Source organism: Eriocheir sinensis, unplaced genomic scaffold, assembly GCF_024679095.1.
Source record: "Eriocheir sinensis breed Jianghai 21 unplaced genomic scaffold, ASM2467909v1 Scaffold329, whole genome shotgun sequence".
In the NCBI taxonomy this organism is placed as follows: Eukaryota; Metazoa; Arthropoda; class Malacostraca; order Decapoda; family Varunidae; genus Eriocheir; species Eriocheir sinensis.
The window spans coordinates 38,019-59,907 of NW_026111642.1; the positions used below are offsets into that span (position 1 = coordinate 38,019).

The following is a 21,889-nucleotide window of genomic DNA, read 5'->3' on the forward strand; positions in this document are numbered from 1 at the left end:
CTCCCTAAAAACTTGAAGGGTATTTGCAGGTCTGGCAAAACAATGTTATCAGTTATACCATACATGCTGAGAGCTGAATACTCTTTCCGCAAATCATGCTGAACTAGTTTCGAATGGAACTCTTACGTGAAGTAGCCTGATGTACATTTCAAACCGTAGCGCTCCACGCTTTATGAAAGAGAATAAGGTTGTCCCATACTCAGCACGGGCATTAACAACATAGGGCCTTAGCTCGTTCCCTACAGCAGAAGCTAAGTTCTTGACACGGGGATAAGGTCATGAAACTCCTTCGAAGATAATACAAGCCAAAATAAATCTAAGATAAAGAAGAACATTGCTATGGAATAAATCTACAAAAATCTTTTAAATCATGTATATTTGCATAATACCGAGGGGTTTAGGTGGTTCAGCGTGGTCGGCTGTTGAGGCGGGGAGGTGGTTGTGTTACAGCTACCTAATTCATATCGAGAGCTGATTGCGCGGCAGCCCTATCGCCATGCAGGAGCTAAGGGGTAATTACTGCCCCCTGGTGATTTACCGCCTCCACCCTCAGTCAGATATTAAACTACATACAGCAGGATGGCTCACGGTTGTTATTATGTTCTCGGCATCAATGAATCGCCCCAGGATACATGCCAGTGAGAGGTATATATACAAATACTTAACATAAATAGTGCCACTTACATGGGCTTCCCTTCACAATGAGTCTGTATTTCATTGGGCTTTTGAAGCACAACCAGACGGGTAAACATATATTGCATCGACTTTATAGCTGCAGGTACCGGAGTAGTAGTAGTGTCCGAGGATAGCGCTCCTTGGATAAGGGAAGTAGTGTATTATGGGTTTGTGGATTATATGCTTTCGAATTTTATCCTCGTAAAATTGTACATATGCTTACTTTATCTGATAATGATCAAATCAAATCAGTTTGGATTTGTGAATGCTAATCCTCTTTGTATCTCACTGAAAGCAGTGATATGTTATTAGTTTAGACCCTGTTGAATGAATAGCTGTTATGCTGCCAGAGTTTAAGAGAGGAAGATATACATGGCAAACCTTCCAGCTCTTAGTCCACAACTGATCCTTCTTTAAAAAAGATTAAAATACATGTATTACGACTCCCAGAAATAATCACAAGCAAAAACATGTTAGATGTGAGGATGTTTACTGATAAACATTGATGAGAAGGCTTGTATTGCAACCCCAAAGGTAAACACAAGCAACAAGGTGTTGGAGGTGAGGATGTTTACTGATAAACCTTAACACAAATGACCAACATGCACAAGATACATGTTTAGATGAGCGGCGAAACACTTCCAAAAGACATGAAGTAAATGATTTTTAAATATTTACAGGAAGACTAATTAATATATATATATATATATATATATATATATATATATATATATATATATATATATATATATATATATATATATATATATATATATATATATATATAATTTTTTTTCCAATTACCAGTGGTGATTAAGATGTGTGACAGATATTGAGGATATCCACAAATATTGTGAACAGCTAAGATAACTTTTGTTGAACATTATAAATTACTATTATCATTATCATCATCATTACTTCGGTGCTATTATCATCATTGCACTTAATATCAAACTACCCGCCATAACTACTTATCACACTGATAAAAGGATTTGAGAGAATTTCTTGTTGTAATTTGTGAAAATGTCATTTAGTCTTTACGTGCAGCTTGTAATGAAAACGTGTTAATTTCCAAGTATTGATCAAAAAGATCTCTGCGTATATACACAACCACGGGAACACACAGACTGTACAGGAAGATATCTAAGTAATCATTACTTGTATTGTGATACTCTACTTAACTGACTCATTTAACTTTTGAAAAAAATCGGTGCTTTCTGTTATCAAAATGTTCACTGTCAATCACAACAAAATATATATATATATATATATATATATATATATATATATATATATATATATATATATATATATATATATATATATATATATATATATATATATATATATATATATATATATATATATATATATATATATATATATATATATATATATATATATATATATATATATATATATATATATATATATATATATATATATATATATATATATATATATATATATATATATATATATATATATATATATATATATATAAGCACACGATCGTGGAGTCAGTGGGCGGCGCGAGTGTTGCCAGCACACTGTTAACGTGAGGCTCGGCACGCCTTCCTTGCCTAGCGATTCCTTGCACGGCTTCCGTATCACCATTGCACGTTACGCACGGCTTTGCCACAAGTCATTAATCAGACATTCTTAGCCTTGGTTGGTCTTGTAGTGGAGCAAATCCTGTTGATTATAGATATTCACACTTCTACAAGAGTCTGTGTCCCCATTCCTTTTGTTTGTGTAAATCTCATTTGCCTAGTCGGCTTTCTTATACAAAAAGATGATACAATTACCCATTTGTATGTGCTGCTGGATATATCAATTTATGATAGCTTTCATACGCATTTCTATACTATTATATATCAATATCAACAATAACATTTAAAAAGTGTCGAATGATTTTTTTTTTTCAGAAGGTTGTTGCCCCTTTATATGCACTGCAGCCAAAGCATTTTTGTGGTAGAGAAAGTCAAATAATATTCCTTCCTTGTTTTTAGTCGCTAAATTTTAAATGAATGTAGTGGTGGTGTCAATTGCAAGATAAATCTTTGTCTAACTTGTACAGCTACACACTAACTCATAATGTTAACATCCACATGTATTACTCTATTGTCCGGTCCTCCTACTAACCACCGAGAGGAGGTGGCGCCTTCCACACAACTAGAACCGTCTCCCCCGCAGAGAGGCGGCGGGTGTCCCGGCGGCCCCGGCGTGCACTACTGCTCCACGGAGTCCACACTACTGTGACGCGGTGAGCCAAAAGGCGAAGAATTCACAAATAATGAGCAAATGTCCAGCGATCGGGAAATATTACGTCGTTTAATATATGCTAAAAATAGGAAGCATCGGGCACCCATATGCGGGTGGTAACACACACGATTATTACGCATCTTTATCATTCTTAATATTATTATAATCAATATACATGCAATCTTATGCTTCTTTTGAAACATATCTATTTACATATATGAATACAGTACAATAACAAAAATATTGTAACTTTAATTATAATCTCTCTCTCTCTCTCTCTCTCTCTCTCTCTCTCTCTCTCTCTCTCTCTCTCTCTCTCTCTCTCTCTCTCACACACACACACACACACACACACACACACACACTAGTAATAATAACAATAATACACGGCTGAGCTCTGCGGCGGCGGCGGGCTTGTCACACACTGTCGCCGAGCAACACAGCGTTGTGCGTGCCGGCCTGTCCGTCTGTAGTTCCTAGGGGCGAGACTATCAAGATGACCGCGTAGATTCCTCCCAATGCAACAAAATCCTAGTTAAATATATTACAGGTTGTATTTGTCAGCCAACGAAGGAATTAGGCTATATACAAAGAGCTGAGCATCATTGTGACAACCGTTAAACAGACAAATTCTGACTGGATATGCTACCTTGAGCCAAAAGTGGCACTTGACAACAATGAGAATCAAAATATGGCCTATAATTTTGTGAAACACTTTTTTTATGAACTAACTCAAACAAGACTGATCAAGTATAAAAGTTCCCATGCAGAAACCTTTCCGAAACCGACATGCCAACATCATATTTATATCTCACCAACGCATCTGTTTAGCGCACATAAACGAACATCACTTTGAAACCTACAACACTTCTAAACACAATGTAGCTTAAGTAAGGAGGTAAAGTATGTCATGTACTTAACTCGTGTTCCTTGTCTACCATATCACAGGTACACACAGTGCATGCACGGGCAGTATTCGTGGGTCGCGTCCATCGGTCTCCTGTGCGGTGTGTTTGACGACGCACCACATGAGAAGAACCGTCGAAGATGATGACTGAACATTCCACTGCACCACCACACGCTGGCCTCATCGCCGAGAACCTCGTCCATCAACGCAACACTTATCCACGGACACAAAGTCATGATCCACCCTTTCCACAATGCACTATGAATTTTGTCCATTTCAGTTCATCTTCAAAACATAAACTAACTTTACAATCTCAAAACTGTTCATCCCTGAATACAAAACGTCGTGGCACCCAAAATGAGAGTCTGTCCATCACTATTTCCTTTTGAGGGCATAATAGCTTTGCCATTTCAAAAGGCATTATCCATGATTATCCTGAGTGGCAAGCAACGTTTCCATTTGCTTCTCAGTCACGTGAATAGTTATTTATATTTTTCTTTTCACCATAATCTGCGAAAGAAGTGCAGGCGGGTTTGATGTCGGTGAGGGCGTGGTGAGCAGCCGAGGCGGGTCAGTACGCCATCACCTCACCCAGCACCATGGAGAAGACGCGGTGCCACCTGTTGGCCACCCCGCTCGCCCTGATGTACGGGAAACGACCCTTGATGGGCTGAGGACACTCCACGTGCACGCGCTCTCTGCTCACGGGGACAATGGATTAATGGATTGAGCTAATAAATGTGTGTGTGTGTGTGTGTGTGTGTGAGAGAGAGAGAGAGAGAGAGAGAGAGAGAGAGAGAGAGAGAGACATAATCACCAACTTTGAATGCTTACCAAACTGATAATGAGTAATAGTCATAATTGCTTTGGCGCTGCTGAGGACCTAAAGTCGTATCATTTATCGTTTCCAACACATGTGTTTCACGAAGATGAAGGCAAGTCAAAATCAACCTTACCTGAAGAGAGCGTTGTTCAGTCTTGTAATGGAGGCGCACTTTTTGTGGTCCTGCGGCGACAGTGTGTCCAGGCGACGCTGGTTCTCGACGAAGACTGTGAGGCGGTCAAGGCCGAACACGTAGTCTCGGTACAGGGTCTGCTGGTCTGCGGTCAGATGCGGAAGCTGTGTTTGAGATCAATCACACTAGTTAAGTTTGGATGCAGCTTTTTTTTCTTTTTTTACAACAAAGGAGACAGCTCAAGGGCACAAAAAAAGGAAACAATAATAAAAAAGCCCGCTACTTGCTGCTCCTAAAAAGAATCCAAAGAGGTGGCCAAAATGCATGTGATAAAACCATAAGACATGAAACCATATGTTCAGGATACACTGATTGTAGGCTACAGCACTTTCTTCTAAAAGAGTGACATTTTGCTACTCATGATTTACTATGCATACCAAAAGCGCTCCATCCCGCTCCTATTTTCTTCCTTATTATTTTTCGACGACTAGGTTTGTACACCTGTTTGTCTCAACTCTCAAATGTTTTGCTCCCGATCACTATTGGTTGTCCTGCCACTTGATTATCAGATATTAGTCTCGTCGTTTTCTTAATCATTTCAAACCAATACTTTGAGGTTGTGTGTGTAGTTTATAGTTTTTACGCCCTCCGTGTTGTTTCTCGATCACCCTGTAAAATTTTATGAGAAATAGTAATACCATGCCATCTGCGAATCTAAAGTAGAAGGTAAGTAGAAACCAACCTTGGCCACGTCCCTGCCAGGTGAGCAGCACCAGGCCGCGCACCTGCTGCCGCCTGCCCAGGTCCACCATCCACACGGGCTCGTCCACGCTGTCGATGTCGATGACGGGGCACGATTGCAGGGTCGTGTCCCGGTTCCCGTCCACGGCCAGGCTCGCCGGGCTGTAGTTCCAGTCTGACCACGAGTGTCTCTTGTCGTTGACCCAAGTGCTGCCCTTGTAGGCGATGTTCTCCACTGCGGGGCAAAGGGCGGAGGTATCATTTAGTGAGGAAATATGTTGACCTACAAAACCTGATCTGACGCCTCACACACCACAGAAATCTATGGTAAAGACGTGATGATGTTTTCATATGCACATTTAATATAAAAAAAAAGTTCTAAACATAATCGGACAATATCTAAACTGATTTCTGAGAACCTAAATCCACCATGCAAACCTTCAAGAATGTGTTAGTAATTACATCATCATTCTCTTTAACACCGTCCGTGATAGCAGTATTGCCAATTATACGCCATAAATAAACATTTAACTCGGAAATGGTCACGACGATTAGCCTTATTGGGACACCAAAAAGCTTGGTTTCCAATGTATTTGGTATGTGTGTGTGTGTGTGCCATTCACCATGGTCTCATCACGTGCTGGACTCGCAATTGCCAGTCGTAAGGTCCCCGATGACTTTGGAGCTCCTGTGACGGGTCTTAGGGCATCACTTTTTTTTTTTAAATACTAGTAAACACTTTTAAAGTTATTTGAATTGCGGATGTTGCTTTATGTAATTAGTACGTTGTTTTTTATTTGTTGTGATCTATATTATTTGCTATATTACATTATTCACTGTAATATATTATTCACTTCTGGGTGGAGAGGTGGCTGAAGGAGGCTGCCCCTCCGTGTCCACTCTGCTCGGGAATCGACCGAAGGACCTTTTGGATGTGAACGTAGTGATTCGAACGTGTTAACCAAGGTCTAAATAAATTCTTCTTTCTTTAGATCTTGGTGTTAACCACTAGGTAGTACATGTGCACGTATGGATGTACACACACACACACACACACACACACACACACACACACACACACACACACATACATCGCACCTTTATAAAATTTGTATATAAAAATGTTCGAAAAAAAAAAAAAAAAACCGGACACATGTTGGACTCGATCACATTGAAAGTGCGAATAATATTGATAGGAACAACTAAATAACAATGTGCTGATTGCATAAACCGACAAACGCAATATAGTTGACTTAAAAGCGTTTATATCTAAGGCCCTTAGCGCGAAGGATAATAATGACTTTGCGCCGGCCTTGTGAGGTCTCCATTGTGGCTATCGTGAGCATGACTTACTGCGACCGTCAAATCTCCGATACCAAGTTCAACACCGGCTCGGATTCAGGTGCGTCATCACAACCAGGGGTACCAACCATTCCGAGGCGACTAGCCATGATCGATTCATTTTCACATTCATCTTCTTCTTAAAGATGTTCCCCCTTAAAAGCAAAGCTCGTTACGGGTGTGGGGATGCCTCCGCCGCCGCCACAGACACGAGTAGCAGCCGTTGAGCAGCGACGGAGGCATGGGCCAAGACCTTCTAAAAGGAGAAGGCCTGTGCGTAAAGTTCGTGACGTCAGCAAGGAGGGCGGGCTCCCTACACGCTCTCCGCGCTGCGTACAACTCCACACACACACCGTCTCTCTCTCTCTCTCTCTCTCTCTCTCTCTCTCTCTCTAACACACACACATACACATAAAATAATAAAAAATAAGGTCTCTCCATCCAGTTCTGCTACACGTCCACTGTAGCTTATTATCGAATATTATTTCCAGGAGCAGCACCAGCAGTGTTAATTTAGCCTTAGATTACCTCCTTCATTGTAAAAATATTAGCATTGATAGTAAAACATATTAGAGTTGTGATACTGCTTTTATTATAGATAATACGAGGTAGAAGGAAAGTGGCAATGACAGTGACAGTAATTTAAACAGACCAAAATGCATCCCAATATTTTATTACTATTAATGTTAATAATAATAATCATTAAATCAATAATAATAATAATAATAATAATAATAATAATAATAATAATAATAATAATAATAATAATAATAATAACAATAATAAAATAAAAACAAAAATCATGACTATATCAGATAATTTTAATGATAATAAGATTAGTGATGCTGCTATTAATAATAATAATAGTACTATATACTACTAATGATATAAATAACAATAAAAATAATGAGAATAACAATTATAAAAATAACTAATAACACCACTACTACTACTACTACTACAACTAATAATAATAATAGTAATAATAATAATAATAATAATAATAATAATAATAATAATAATAATAATAATAATAATAACAATAATAATAATAACAATAATAACATCAGTAAAGATAATAATAACAGTAACAACAACAATAATAATAATAACAGCTCCAGTACGAAGCCTTGGCATTGACAGTTTTGCTGTAAGTGTTCTGCCGGTTCGCTCATCAAAAAATGAAGTCTCCCGCTCGATTTCCTCCGGACGAAAGTGAAGTTCACACACCTGTAAGATAGAAGAAAATGTAGATATTTATGTAATACAACTGAATCATATATATATATATATATATATATATATATATATATATATATATATATATATATATATATATATATATATATATATATATATTTATATATATATATATTTATATATATATATATATATATATATATATATATAAATATATATATATATAAATATATATATATATATATATATATATATATATATATATATGTATATATATATATATATATATATATATATATATATATATATATATATATATATATATATATATATATATATATATATATATATATATATATATATATATATATATATATATATATATATATATATATATATATATATATATATATATATATATATATATATATATATATATATATATATATATATATATATATATTATTAAATAAGGCTATTAAAAATGACTAAAGAAAATTGAGTATACGGGACATATGGCTGGGTAACTAAATTAAAATGTGGTTCTTTTATTTATAGCTAGTTTATTTATTTTTTGTTAGAAAGCTGATGCTTGAATTTTATCAGGACCTTAGTAACAATATTCATAACAGTAATGCCATTAAAAAAATAGCCATCCTCCTTCCCAGTATAAGAAAATACTGGAGAGGCATTGTTTTCATCAGCTTCCCGCCACATTGATAATAACAATTAGATTCCAATACTTCTCTAATGTCCTGTGAGTTACAACAGAAGTAGCTTGATTAAATCCACAGTGTAGCCGGGCAAAGAAAGATACATATAACATATACGAATCATTTGATATACTTACTTTGGTATGGTTTGTGGGGACAAAAGAATCCTCGCGGTGAATGGCCCGGACCCATGTGGTCAGCTGCTCTGGATTCTTCGGGAAGGAGAAGACACTAACACGAGAATCACTATTATAATTTCCTCTGCAGAGAGGCACGGAGCACTTCCCCGGCATTGTGTTGTCTCTATTATCACAGATTTATCCTAAAGTCTCGGCAATATGGTGTAAAATATGCCGCAGTAAATCAGGCTCTCCTCACGGGTCACGAGCAATCCTCGACTGGTCATCCCGGTCGCGACCCGCTCGCTGCCAGATTCTCCAGATAGCTCCCGAGTTGCCATACAAGCAGGCCGCTATCCATGGCCCAACCCCCGTGACGTAGGCTGACGCCACGCCCCCTGTGCACAGGCCTTCTCCTTTTAGAAGGCCTTGCATGGGCCCCCCAGGCAGGCGCCCAGAAGGAGAGAAAGGGAGGAAGAAGTGAGTGTTATGAGGCTGGTACTGGGAGAGAGAAGGAAAGCGAGTGTGCTGAGGGGTGGGGAGAGGAGAGAGGGAGGGAGGGAGGCTGAATGTGCGGTGCGTTGCTGCTTCTGCGATGATGATGATGATGATGAGGAGGAGGAGGAGGAGGAGGAGAGGGTGAGAGAGAGAAATATGTGATGTTCTTGCTACTGGGGGGAGGAAGTAGGAGAGCGATGCGTCGATAGGGGAGGGAGGCGTTACTAAGGGGGGGTGAGAGAGAGGGAGCCACCAAAGTGAGAGTGATAAGGACACGGGCGATGACTCAGGGAAACTTAATGGGAAAGATAATAGGATTACCGGGAAGCAGCAAAATCTTAGGGGGACTGATTCTCGTCGTAGGAATCGTGTCATGTCATACACTATTTATCCCTCGTCATTTGCACGCCGTTCAGCAATTTATCAGTGTAGTGTGTGGGGAAAACAAGGTGGGTTTGCTTAGTACAAGACAATGACGCACATATACAGACCCAAACAATGCCCGAACACCCGGATATAGTGCATACTGATGAAGATACGTACACAGACATACGGGTGAGTATATACGAACTTAATGGAGGGATAGATAGATATATAGATATAGCTATAGACAGGTAGATAGATAGATATTAAAGCATTAACATATTGATGAATGGATGACGATAGATGTAAATAAACAAAAAGATGCATATATAGTATGTAAATAAATATAAATAAATAGATAAGATAAATCTGTTCGTCGACTCGATTAATGGACGCACACAAGCAAACAAACAAACAAACGAATAAACACAGAGAGAAAGCAGTGTACGGTTCATAAAAGAGAGTTGTAAATCCACGGCATTTTCAAGTTATAAAAAGTGCTTAAACAATTACATTAATCGACCTCCTTATAAGCGCCTCTTTCTAAGTGGCTGTCAGCGGTCTCTCGCGTCAAGTTGCTGCCTTGCCTCTGTTTCTTCTCTGTACCGTTATTATTATTTTCTCTTTTCATGCTTATGCTGAAGCTGTTTACGTAGTTATTCTTTTTTTAACAGCAGAGGAGTCAGTTCAAGGGCATAACAAAATTAACAAATGCGAAAAAAAGCCCGCTACTCATTCCATGTCACTAGAGAATGAAGAATGAAGTTTACATATTATATCTTGTCTATTTTAGTTTCATTTCAAGCTCGGAAATCTTCATGATTTATTTTTCTCGGCCAACTTACAAGTTTCTTCCTTTATGTGAATATTAGGCATCTGTTTAAAGTACCTGGGAGTCTGAGTTGCACCATTCTTTCAGTCTCCGTTGAGCAAGGATTCACCATTTTTCTCATTCATATTAGGCAGCCCTTCGCTCAGCTCCACATACACTTTACCATGACTCCTGGCGCCTGGCGGGTGGGTGAGGCGATGCTTCCCATGGCTCATGTTGGCAACTGGTAATTATTTTTTTGCAGTGTTGTTTATATTTGGAAGCTAATCTCTGAGCCCCGCACAATGCCTTGTCATTACCTTTCATAACCCGACCGGCTTGCGTCACTGGACACTGTAGATAAATTATTTTTCATTCAAGTTGTTAAATAAATTTCACACGATCAGTATGTGAGATAATAAAAACACATTCATCAAAATATCTCGTTATCTCTCGACCTGTTGTTTGTTTCTGGTTGAGAGTATGCATAAGAACAATAATTAGGATTGTACAACACAATTATCTTCATATTTTATTGCGTAAAATCAGGGAAACCACCGCTTATTTTTTCCTTGCCATGATTTTGAACAGGTTTTATTACGTAGTTCAAATATTATACTTTGCTCTTACACACACACACACACACACACACACACACACACACACACACACACACACACACACACACACACACACACGTCTATACAGTAAGTTTGTTGTTCTCGTCCACTTCAATACTCGCTAACCACTTTTTTACACTCCTTCGTTAAACTTAAACGTTTCCAGCAAGTGCCCTTTGCCGTGGGTCGTAATTCCATTTTAGTAATAATAATCAGTGAATATCCCTTCTGGCAGTCCCTTCTACCAATTCTAAAAGCAAACCCATCTCACCGAGCAGTCAACGCCTTTAAAACGAATGCGAATTCAATTATTAAAAGGTGTCTGTATTAAAAATCATCATCCCCTGAATAATTTCCACTGATTCCTCCCTGCACTTTAGAACAAACACGTCAGCTCTATAATGGTTGAGCCAGAACCTAGTCACACTGCAGGTACATAGGATCTGGTCAGTGTTACATACCGGTTCAATAAATCATCTGCGCTTGTGTTGCTTACGGTTTTATAAATAATGTAGCACTCCGTTGGTGCGGTTGAGAGCCACTGTGCAATGGATCCTGGGTCGAGGGTTGAAACTTGAATCCAAACAAACGCCTCATGACCATCTTTATACACTTAATTTTCCGGAGCAAAATGATGATATATAACGACATTCCTTCATATTAGTCACAGATTTTTTTTTTTTTTATCTTTTCTGGTTACAAGTGTGGCTGTTAGTGCTTCTGTCTCCTTTGCTTCATCTATAACTTGCTCATGACTTAACCCAATTGTAAATACTGATTCCATGTTGATGTTTTAAAACTTTCTAGCGCCTGTTTCACCTCGCCGTCTTCATCATCTTTAAGCCCTATGTTCACTTTACTTTCCCTTTTCTCCCAACACCCTTCACCCACACAGAGTAAAAGTGTCATGAAGCTTCTTAGTGGAGGGAGAACGTGTTGAGTTAAAAAAATCGAGAAAATTTATCTTTGAGGTGAATCGTTTAGGTAAAGCTGGAAGTGTTGTGTCCTCGGCGGCTATACGAACAGTGGTTAAATATCCTCTCTGAGCACACTCACACATGCCACTCTGAACACATTTACACATGCCACTGTTTTCACTTCCACAGTATTTATTAGCGGCTAACTACCTCTATTCGGCGTTGATTTAATGGCAATCCGATCCTCGTTAAGCGGGAATTCATAAGCACCGACCGTCCCCTGCAGCCACATCGGTCACCATTAAAAATCGCTCGTTGTTCTATCCCGTCGGTTATCTCGGTGATGCAAAGGCCCTGTCAATCCTGTCACAATAATTGGTGTGAATCCGTCAGCGTGATGCTCGTTTGACTTTTGATGAGATTTATTGTTTTATTATAAAAGTCGAGTATCAGCGGACCAAGACAAAACAAAGAAACAAAGAAACAAACCAAGAGCAAATAGACAGATCAGTAAACAAGCAAATTCTCTCTCTCTCTCTCTCTCTCTCTCTCTCTCTTGTGCTTGGGTTTCTGAGTGTTTCGTGTGTCCTGAGGTGACTTTGTGTCCAGGTGTTCCTCACGTTGCGTGATTTGGGTGTGTCGACAACCCACCTTTGAATTCTGAGATTCAATCTGCTCCTCCTCATTACACCCTCTTTAAATCCCCTAGAGGATTAACACTTCCTACACCCTTCTCACCTCACCTAAGCCCCCCCACCCTCGCTCACCTCATATCCCTTTGCTCCTCCTCATCCCCTAGAGGATTAGCCCTCCCTCCTCCTCCTCACCTCCACATATTTCTAAGCCCTTCCCCCTCACCTTACCTCACATCCTATTTACCCATCCCTTCACCCACCTTACCTCGCCTCTTTCTTAACCTTTCTTGTTCTCACACCTCACTCACCTCACATCCTTCCTACTCCTCCTCTCTTCCACTTACCTCCTTTCCCAAACTCCCTCACTCATCTCACCTATTTCCTAACCCTTTCTTGATCTCACACCTCACTCACTGCCTCCCTTTCCCCTCTTACTCACCTCACATCCCTTCCTACTCCTCCTCTCCCACCTCACCTATTTCCTAACCCTCCTTGATCTCACACACCTCACTCACCGCCTCTCTTTCCCCTCTTTACTCACCTCACATCTCTTCCTACTCCTCCTCTCTCCCACCTCACCTATTTCCCCTCCTTGATCTCCACCTCACATCCCTTCCACTTCTCCTCTCTCTCACTTTTCCTCCATTACTAAACTACCTCACACACCTCACCCCTTTCCTAATCCCCTTTACTCTGTGTTTTTATCTTTCATTTCAGCTAAGATGGCGCCCTAAGAAGTGCAGTACTTGTAACGGTAGCTTCTCAGCTCACTTTTACAGGGCGTTCTGCTGTCTGTCGACTGTGTCTGTCCAGGCAGCATCTCGAGACAAGACTGCAGGAGCAGGAAGAGAAGATGGAAGAAGGCCAGAATAAAGAATAGAGCTTTTCTCTCACCAGGCAGCATCTCGAGACCAGACTGCAGGAGCAAGAAGAGAAGATGGAAGCAGGTCAGAATAAAATAATAGAGCTTTCTCGCACTGTTGCCTCCTTGCAGGAATTCATCCAGGCTAACGTTGCTGTGGTGCCAAACCCTTCTCCAACCGCCCCCTTGCCCTCAGCGGTACCGTCGACACCAGCGGACAACACCACGCAACGGGAGGATGCTAGTGGCACCGACCATGATGGCTTCACCGTCGTGAATGGAGGAGCCAAGCCAGCCAGACAAGCGATTTATCCTGTTCATTGCTTCAACAGGTTTGCCATTCTGGAGGAGGAGGACGAACAGGAGAGCACCTTCCTGGTGGGTGACTCCATGATTCGCCAGCAGGTCGTTGAGTTCTGCGGCAGAGTTCCTCGTCGAAGACGGAACTATTGCTATCCTGGTGCTGGGATCGACGACATAACTGCTGCTCTTGAGGAGATCTCCCCCCAGGCTACTAATGATTCACTGTTTGTTATTCACACAGGTACGAACGACGTCACCACGACCCGGTCTGAGGAACTCCTGGAGAAGTACCGTAGGCTCATCCAGCAGTATAAGACTAAATCGCCTATCATTTTGATTTCAGGAGTTCTACCACGGACTTGGGCGGAGAGCGACTTTTCAGTAAGGCCTTCAGCCTAAACAACCGCTTACAGACTCTTTGTAGGGAAAGCTTGACGTGGAGTTCCTAAACGCATGGGACAATTTCTATGGACAAAATGAGCTCTTTCACAGGGACGGATTGCACCTTTCTCCCATCAGGGCAGCCAGACTCGGAAGGCTCCTCAACGACGCAGTGCGTGTCATCCGAACAAAACGAGTCACGGCCACGTCCTCCACACCGCCCGTGAACATAGACGCCGTTCATAGCAACAAACCCGTCACCGTGATCCCGCACGTACCCCCACCTCTAATAACAAGCCTCTAGATACCTAAAATAACCTTAGTTTCAATGCTCTTAGCCTAAGAAAAAAATTTATGAATTGAGATGTATTGTTTCAAAAGATAATTTTGACGTAATTGCTATAATTGAAACTTTTATCGACACCAAAAATATTGAATTTCATAATACAACATAGATGGCTACAGACTCTTCAACAAAGATCGTGTAAACCGTAGAGGCGGTGGCGTCGCCCTTTATGTCAAAAGCTATTTGCAACCCACTGACAAAACACTGGAAACAGTAACGTTGAACATTTGTGCGTGTGAATAAACATTGCAGAAGTCAACTTAAATATATCTGTCACCTACAGACCTCCGGGCAATCACTCGATGACGACCTTGAAATGTACAGCGTCTTAAGGCAGTCACTTAATAACAGCGACTCACTGATATTAGGAGACTTTAACCTCCCCCATATCGACTGGGCGACACTGTCAGGTACAGAAGGCGAGTCACATAGAATGATCGAATTTCTAGAAGAAAATTATCTAAGCCAAATGGTTTCTGAGCCAACTCGACAAAATAATATACTCGACCTTGTTATAACGACCCAAGATAACCTAATCAGTAGTGTCACGGTAGGAGAACACCTCGGTTCTTGCGATCATAAATTAGTGAGCGTCGACATTAAAGCTCAATCATCAGTGACTGAAAATAAAGTAAAGGTGCCCAATTTCAAAAGAGCTAACTTCGTAGAAACTGACAAAACTAACAGAAATACAACTATCAGATGACGGCAACGTAGAGGAAGCCTGGCTAAGCCTTAAAATCACTTACTCACTCAGCAGAACACATTCGTCCCCTTGTGCGAGAAGCGAATTAACACTAATAAAAGCCCACCGTGGTTTAATAGCGAAATTAAACAATCAGTCAATGAGAGAAAATTGTTTTACAGGTTAAAGAAGGAACAAAGCACGCCCGAAAACATTAGACGTTATAATGATGCCAGGCGACGAGTAAAAAGACTAGTAGGTCAGGCAAAGCGTAGATACGAAGAAAATATTGCAGCCAACTGTAAAAATAATCCGAAATCTTTCTTCAGTTACATAAACAACAGAAAGGCGATCAAAAGTGGTATTGGACCTTTAACAAACAGCGACGGTGCACTAGTGACTGACAGCCAACACATTGCAAACCTCTTAAACAATTACTTTTCCTCGGTGTTTAATACTAACAGTCTTCCTCTCGCTACCACCAACACCAGTACTATTGTAAATCTCGAGCATGCATTGCCTAATTTTGATATAACAACCGATGAAGTCCTTAAAGCTCTCCATTCACTTAAAACAAATAAAAGTCCTGGACCTGACAAAGTATATCCAGCTCTGCTGAAAGAAACAAAGAGCGAAATACTCTCCTCCCTCACAACCGTATTCAATATGTCCTTGCGACAAGGCATCGTCCCTTCAGATTGGAAAAAGGCTAACGTGACACCGATTTTCAAGAAAGGAGACAAAACAGTACCAGGTAATTACAGGCCCATTAGTCTAACTTCGGTTGTAGGTAAGCTACTTGAGGGCATAATTAGAGACAAAATTGTGAGTTACCTTGAAAGCCACTCATTGATTGGGGACTCACAACATGGCTTCCGAAACGAAAAGATCCTGCCTATCAAACCTATTAACCTTTTATAACGACCTCTTCACTGTTTATGACGTAACCAAATCACTGGACGTAGTCTATCTTGATTTCCAGAAAGCGTTTGATAAAGTCCCGCATCATAAATTACTTTACAAATTAAAGCAAATAGGTATTGACAGTCAAGTAAACCAATGGATCGCGAATTGGTTGAGCAACAGACAACAAAGAGTAGTGATTGACGGATTTAATTCAGAGTGGGCGCCTGTCACTAGTGGCGTCCCTCAGGGCTCGGTCCTTGGCCCAGTGCTCTTCATTATATACATCAACGACGTGGATGTTGGACTCAATAACCGCATTAGTAAATTTGCAGACGACACAAAGATTGGCAACTCGGTTCTCACTGACGAAGACAGGCAAAGCCTCCAAGAGGATTTGCACAAAATTTCAGCTTGGTCGGATAGATGGGAGATGCCCTTTAACGTAGACAAGTGCCAGGTCCTTCAAGTTGGAACGAGGAATAAGAAGTTCGAATACGAAATGCACGGCGTTAAACTCAAAAGCGTTCAATGCGTCAAAGACTTGGTGGTCAAAATGGCGTCAAACCTCCATGTCGCCCAGCAATGCATCGATGCAGCAAATAAAGCGAACAGAATGTTGGGCTTCATTAAAAGAAACTTTGTATTCAAGAATAAAGATGTAATACTCCCGCTCTACAACAGCTTAGTCAGACCCCACTTGGAATATGCGGTACAGTTTTGGTCTCCCCACCATGCAAAGGATATTGCTAAATTAGAAGGTGTTCAGCGTCGGGCAACGAAAATTATCCCTTCCTTGCGCAACAAATCCTACGAAGAAAGGCTTTCTACCCTTAACATGTTCTCTCTTGAGAAACGTCGCCTCCGAGGAAAACTGATCGAATGTCTTAAAATACTTAATGGTTTCACGAATGTAGACAGATCAACATTGTTTATGATCGATGACACTTTGCGCACGAGGAACAATGGCGTAAAACTCAGATGTAGACAAGTAAATTCAAACTGCACCAAATTTTCTTCACCAACGTTGTAGTGCGAGAATGGAATAAGCTTCCACCGTCAGTGGTCCAGTGTAACACGATTGACTCCTTCAAAAATAAGCTCGACCGTCACTTCCTTCAACTTAATATCAACTGGAGAAATGCAACGTTTTGGAGTCTTCTGATTAATGTAAAATCACTTAGGTTTAAGGACAGACCACCAAGTCTGGACCATGGGGTCTGTGTGGTCTGATTTTCTATGTCAATCTATGTAAATCTCTCTCTCTCTCTCTCTCTCTCCATACTGTAGTCTTTCTGAGTAAAAAAAAAAGAAAATCCGTATTTCTTCATCATGCTGTAGGCGTGTTCACATAATTTTCACAACTTCATTTTTCTTCACTTTCTCCTTTCGTTAACGCAAAAAAAAAAAAAAAAAAAACTTCCTTATGGTTCTTCCACTGTCGACTCGCGGCCGTCGATTGACACTGCCAACTTGATAATAGGGGAACCGGTTTCCAACAAGGGATAGCTATGTTATGTGTGTGTGTGTGTGTGTGTGTGTGTGTGTGTGTGTGTGTGTGTGTGTGTGTGTGTGTGTGTGTGTGTGTGTGTGCTGGTGCTGTGTTATGCTATATATGGTCAGGCTGGGGAAGTTGCAAAGTGATTGTGCTGTGCCGGTCCTGGTTAGCATTCATGGCTATGTTAAGCAGCAGCCTTCTTCGTTCAGTGACCCTCGGATGGCAACCTGACCTATCCCTTGCAGTAGACGTTGAGATCGTAAAACTGTGAGATGAGTGGCCCCGGAACAGCAGTTGTGTTCAAGTCTCTCGTTGTGGGACGTCGGGTAGATTTTACTAATAAATGTTCTGCTTTCTTTATCATCTGGCGTAGCATTGAGGACACCGTTGCATCGGTCCTCTTTGAATCGACTTTGACACTGTAGAAAAAAAATGCTGCAGGCCGGCTGTGGGTTCGGAGTGACCCGATGATATGACACGCTCAGCCATTCTTCGCTCCGTGTACCCGAGTGGACGGTAAACAAAAATATAAGCGTGTGTCGAGTATTCAAAGATATCAGGAGATCAGAAAAAAACGGAAAAAAATATATAAACGTTCAGAGGTATTGATGTATGTTCTTTAAAAGCGACGAACTCAATGGTATATACAATAAAAAAATGTATAAGTCCCTCCCCCTCCCACACACACACACTTACTGATGAGAACAAAAGGAGCTAAACATCCACCCAGCATCATTCAGACACATTCAAAACACTTACACGCCTGACACTGTTTCCCAAGTCGACAACAATGTCCAAGTCCGGTTGTAAGGCACTTCTGGTGGCGTAATAAGATGGAAATGAAAGAGGAGACAGGATTCTTAAGGCCAATTCGCCACTACCATAAAAATAAGCCAGAAGAAGCAGCGTGTTTAGAAATGTGGTGAGACTATTGATAGATTTTGTATCCGCAGCTTAAAGACACCACCACCAGAATAACAACAACTACACCTACTCCTAAAATATCGACTACTACTACTACTACTACTACTACTACTACTACTACTACTACTAATACTGCTACTACTACTACTACTGCTATTACTGCTACTACCACTACTACTACAACTACTACTACTGCTACTACTACTACTACTATTACCTCCACCATCACCACCACTACTACTACTCCTACTACGCCTGGCCACTCTTCGTGTATCTGAAGATAAAATCATATATGCTCGAGCTTTCAGAGGAATTAAAGCAATAAAAATGACGGTCCATAATATATAAAGGCCTTCACTGCTTACGGTTTGTCGCTACACCCTTGGCATTGGGACATGGGATTATCGAGCCCGTCAGGAAAGTGCAGGTATTCCGTGTGGGCTGCAGGGCAAGTATATATTCTAACGCCCAAAAGGTGTCCACGGGTCGCGTCGTGCAACAAGCCATAAAACATAACCCACCTTAATGAAAACACGCAGCTTTTACCTTGCTTCAGGGCTACGCCGCGTCGCCGCCCATAGTATGATGCCCCCCCTATGAAGGCCTCGCCCGGCGCCTCAGAGCGGGTTTTTTGTGTGTTTTCTTGTCCGTGTTGCTGTTTTCATTGTCGCCATCCTTGTCTCGAATCTCCCACGTTAAGTATGAAGCTTTACACATGTTTCAGCTATTACGGAGACATGAGTTTCTTAGAAACAACAAGATTTATGTCTGTAATAGTGTATGAAGTCATGTCCGTGGAAAAAAAATAAAACTTTACACATATATAGTTCATGAAGTCGTGTCCATGTAAAAAAGAAAAAAAAAACATTACACACACACACACACACACACACACACACACACACACACCGCCCTCATAACAGTCTGTACAATCAGTTCAAGATTTATGGCCCTTACTTAACCTTTCCTCCTGCTTCCCCCGCCCATGACTGTGTACTCGCGGGAGCTTGTATTGTTTTTATATACATGTTTTTTTCATTTCGTTTGTGTCCGCCCGCGGCTTTCACAACTAATCTGTTTCTAAGGCGAGTTATGTTTTATGGCTTTATTTTACGACGCGACCTCTGGAGACCTTTTGGGCGTTAGACTAGATACACAATTTTGAACACAGTGACGGGGCCTTTGATGCTGTATTTCAGCTTTCACGTGTCGCTTGTTTACTTATACACAGACTTCAAAATCAAGACAGGTGTATTGTACAGGGGTAAATACTGCCTTAAAACAAATAATTAGCGTTGTAACCCCTCAATTAGATGTGTTTTGTACGAATGAATGCACGTTACTTGTATATATAGTAGACTACCATAATGAACATACAAATATATCATGAACTTGAGGAAAAGCATAAACAAACGAGGGGGCATGACTAGTGAGCTTTATTATAATCAACCTGCCGGAGTTTGGATATCATTACTACGCGCCTTCTTGTTCACTCCTTCGTTCGAACAGAGAACGATTATTTTTGTTTTCAGTAAGTGATGTCCAGATTTCCTTGTCTCCTATTTGCTATTAACGTAGAAGTGTTTTTTTCATTGAGGTAAGTATCTGGAATTGCTACTAGGGAAACAATTGCGTGGCTTTACTTCCATTATCATTATACCTTAACCCCTCCTGTCCTCTCCCCGCCCCTACAAGTAAGAGAAGGGAAGATGGTGGTGATGATGCTAGTGATGATGAATGGTTATAATAGCAAGCAAGATTGATAATAATTGATAAGAAAGATAGTTGCAAGTCTACCGGCGCTATAGGCGTAGACATAAAAACAAACAAACAAACAAGAAAAAAGAATCCTCCACTTGTGATAATGAACTTCCTATTTAATTCCTGCACTCCGTCACATCACCTTAACCCGAACCAATCCCTTCAATAGTAATAGCGAAAACAAAGGAGCAAAGACTTATAACTAACTCTGGGGAGAAAACAAACAAACAAACAAAAAAAGAATCCTCAACTTGTAATCCTGAACTTCCCACATAACTTCTGCACTCCGTCACATCTCCTTAATCCGAACCAGTCCCTTCACTAATAACAGCAAAAACAAAGGAGCAAGAAAAACAAGAAATCAAACTAACTTCGGGTCCGTCCGTAACTTCCCATTTTTCCGGCTTAAAACTTTATATTTGTCGCTCATCATCCGCAGCAAACTTTACGTGGCCTTCGAGGCGGCGAGAAAAGAATGCCACGGAGCGCCTAATGAGTAAAGTGTGGCCCTGATTGCGATAAATGTGGCGGAAACCTTCGCTAAGTGGAGGCGCGGGAGGCGAGTCGAGGCTGCAAGGGACGGATGTATGTATGTATGTATGTATGTAAGTATGCATGTATGTGGTGTCTGAGGTGGGAAGTAGGGTGGGTGGGGGCATATGTGTTTGTGGGTGTGAATGGGATGTATGTATGTATGTGGTCTGAGGAGGAGAGGGGAAGGAGGGGAGTGTGAGGTCTGTATTTTAAGTATGAATGAATGTATGCATCGTGAGGGTGGGGGGGTGTCATTTACTGGGTCTTTGTGAGTGTTAGTATGTATGTATTTAGTGTTTGAGAGAGAGAGAGAGAGAGAGAGAGAGAGAGAGAGAGAGAGAGAGAGAGAGAGAGAGAGAGAGAGAGAGAGAGAGAGAGAGAGAGAGAGAGAGAGAGAGAGAGAGAGAGAGAGAGAGAGAGAGAGAGAGAGAGAGAGAGAGAGAGAGAGAGAGAGAGAGAGAGAGAGAGAGAGAGAGAGAGAGAGAGAGAGAGAGAGAGAGAGAGAGAGAGAGAGAGAGAGAGAGAGAGAGAGAGAGAGAGAGAGAGAGAGAGAGAGAGAGAGAGAGAGAGAGAGAGAGAGAGAGAGAGAGAGAGAGAGAGAGAGAGAGAGAGAGAGAGAGAGAGAGAGAGAGAGAGAGAGAGAGAGAGAGAGAGAGAGAGAGAGAGAGAGAGAGAGAGAGAGAGAGAGAGAGAGAGAGAGAGAGAGAGAGAGAGAGAGAGAGAGAGAGAGAGAGAGAGAGAGAGAGAGAGAGAGAGAGAGAGAGAGAGAGAGAGAGAGAGAGAGAGAGAGAGAGAGAGAGAGAGAGAGAGAGAGAGAGAGAGAGAGAGAGAGAGAGAGAGAGAGAGAGAGAGAGAGAGAGAGAGAGAGAGAGAGAGAGAGAGAGAGAGAGAGAGAGAGAGAGAGAGAGAGAGAGAGAGAGAGAGAGAGAGA

The 21,889-nt window shown here is 41.0% G+C and overlaps 1 protein-coding gene across 1 annotated transcript in view; it reads right to left on the bottom strand.

Annotated features, from left to right (window-relative positions):
- Positions 1 to 4,418: 4,418 nt before the first annotated feature.
- The window catches only part of LOC126991728 (venom prothrombin activator pseutarin-C non-catalytic subunit-like), a 58,264-nt gene continuing 40,793 nt past the window's right edge, over positions 4,419 to 21,889 (bottom strand). The window contains exons 7-9 of the mRNA XM_050850421.1: positions 5,546 to 5,779; positions 4,804 to 4,948; positions 4,419 to 4,545 (exon numbers count right to left, since the gene is read on the bottom strand). Coding sequence (XP_050706378.1) covers positions 4,419 to 4,545; positions 4,804 to 4,948; positions 5,546 to 5,779 — 506 coding nt within the window. The remainder of the gene's footprint in view (positions 4,546 to 4,803; positions 4,949 to 5,545; positions 5,780 to 21,889) is intronic.